Source organism: Trypanosoma grayi, assembly GCF_000691245.1.
Source record: "Trypanosoma grayi strain ANR4 Tgr_2331_V1, whole genome shotgun sequence".
In the NCBI taxonomy this organism is placed as follows: Eukaryota; Euglenozoa; class Kinetoplastea; order Trypanosomatida; family Trypanosomatidae; genus Trypanosoma; species Trypanosoma grayi.
Window position 1 is genome coordinate 1 of NW_008827949.1, and position 871 is coordinate 871.

Sequence of the window (871 nt, forward strand, 5' to 3'; positions counted from 1 at the left end):
AATCACCATCCAAGTATGAAACACAATTACGTTTTCTATTACCACGCATAGAGGGTCTGTGTCGGTTGCGCAGCAGACACCCCACGCTAACAGTTACAGTTCGGCTCCCACACGAGGGGGAATCCGACACTCTGGCACCATCACCGGCAGGCTGCGTGCATGAAATTGTACTTGCAGCAACTTACCACAGACGATGCCACAGGTTGTCTAAGGAAGTAAGTTCAAAACAATTCATGAGAAAATACGTAGCGACGGGACGGTGCAATATATGCAACCAATGCACAGACGATGCACAGCATCATGTACCATCATTCCCNGAGGGGGAATCCGACACTCTGGCACCATCACCGGCAGGCTGCATGCATGAAATTGTACTTGCAGCAACTCACCACAGATGATACCACAGGTTTTCCAAATGAATTAAGTTCAACACAAATCATGCGAAAATACGCAGCGAAGGGACCGTGCAATATATATAGCCAATGCTGCAGGCGATGCACAGCATCATGCAGCTTTCTTCCCTCGCAAATACATAAAATTGAATGTATCCTAACCGATCCAACAAAAAAAACTCATACCATCTTTGTCGTAGAAGCGCCAACAACCACCACTCCTCTGGGTGGCGCAAACAAAATAAAACCGGAACATAATGACGCAGTACGACCGCGATGCCCATCTACGCGTGCTTCTTAACATGAATAGTGACGATCGAGTCGTCAGCACTCATAGAAAGATCATCCACAATCAACGACTGCCCAAGCATGCTTTTCCCTCTCTGTCCTCCACTCAGCCAGCTTACCGCCTTCGAGCTCTTGCTCGCAGCAGTCGAATACAGAGAAAGTTGGTCAGCATAGGCACCGTTGGCGCTCGT

General features: G+C 48.4%; 1 protein-coding gene across 1 annotated transcript; it reads left to right on the forward strand.

The window, feature by feature from the left end:
• On the forward strand, positions 1-398 carry DQ04_23311000 (hypothetical protein; the record flags this gene model as incomplete). The annotated part of the gene is made up of 1 exon (XM_009318155.1): positions 1-398. A coding segment is annotated over one exon (398 nt), but the record flags the coding sequence as incomplete, so codon positions are not given.
• Positions 399-871: the final 473 nt, after the last annotated feature.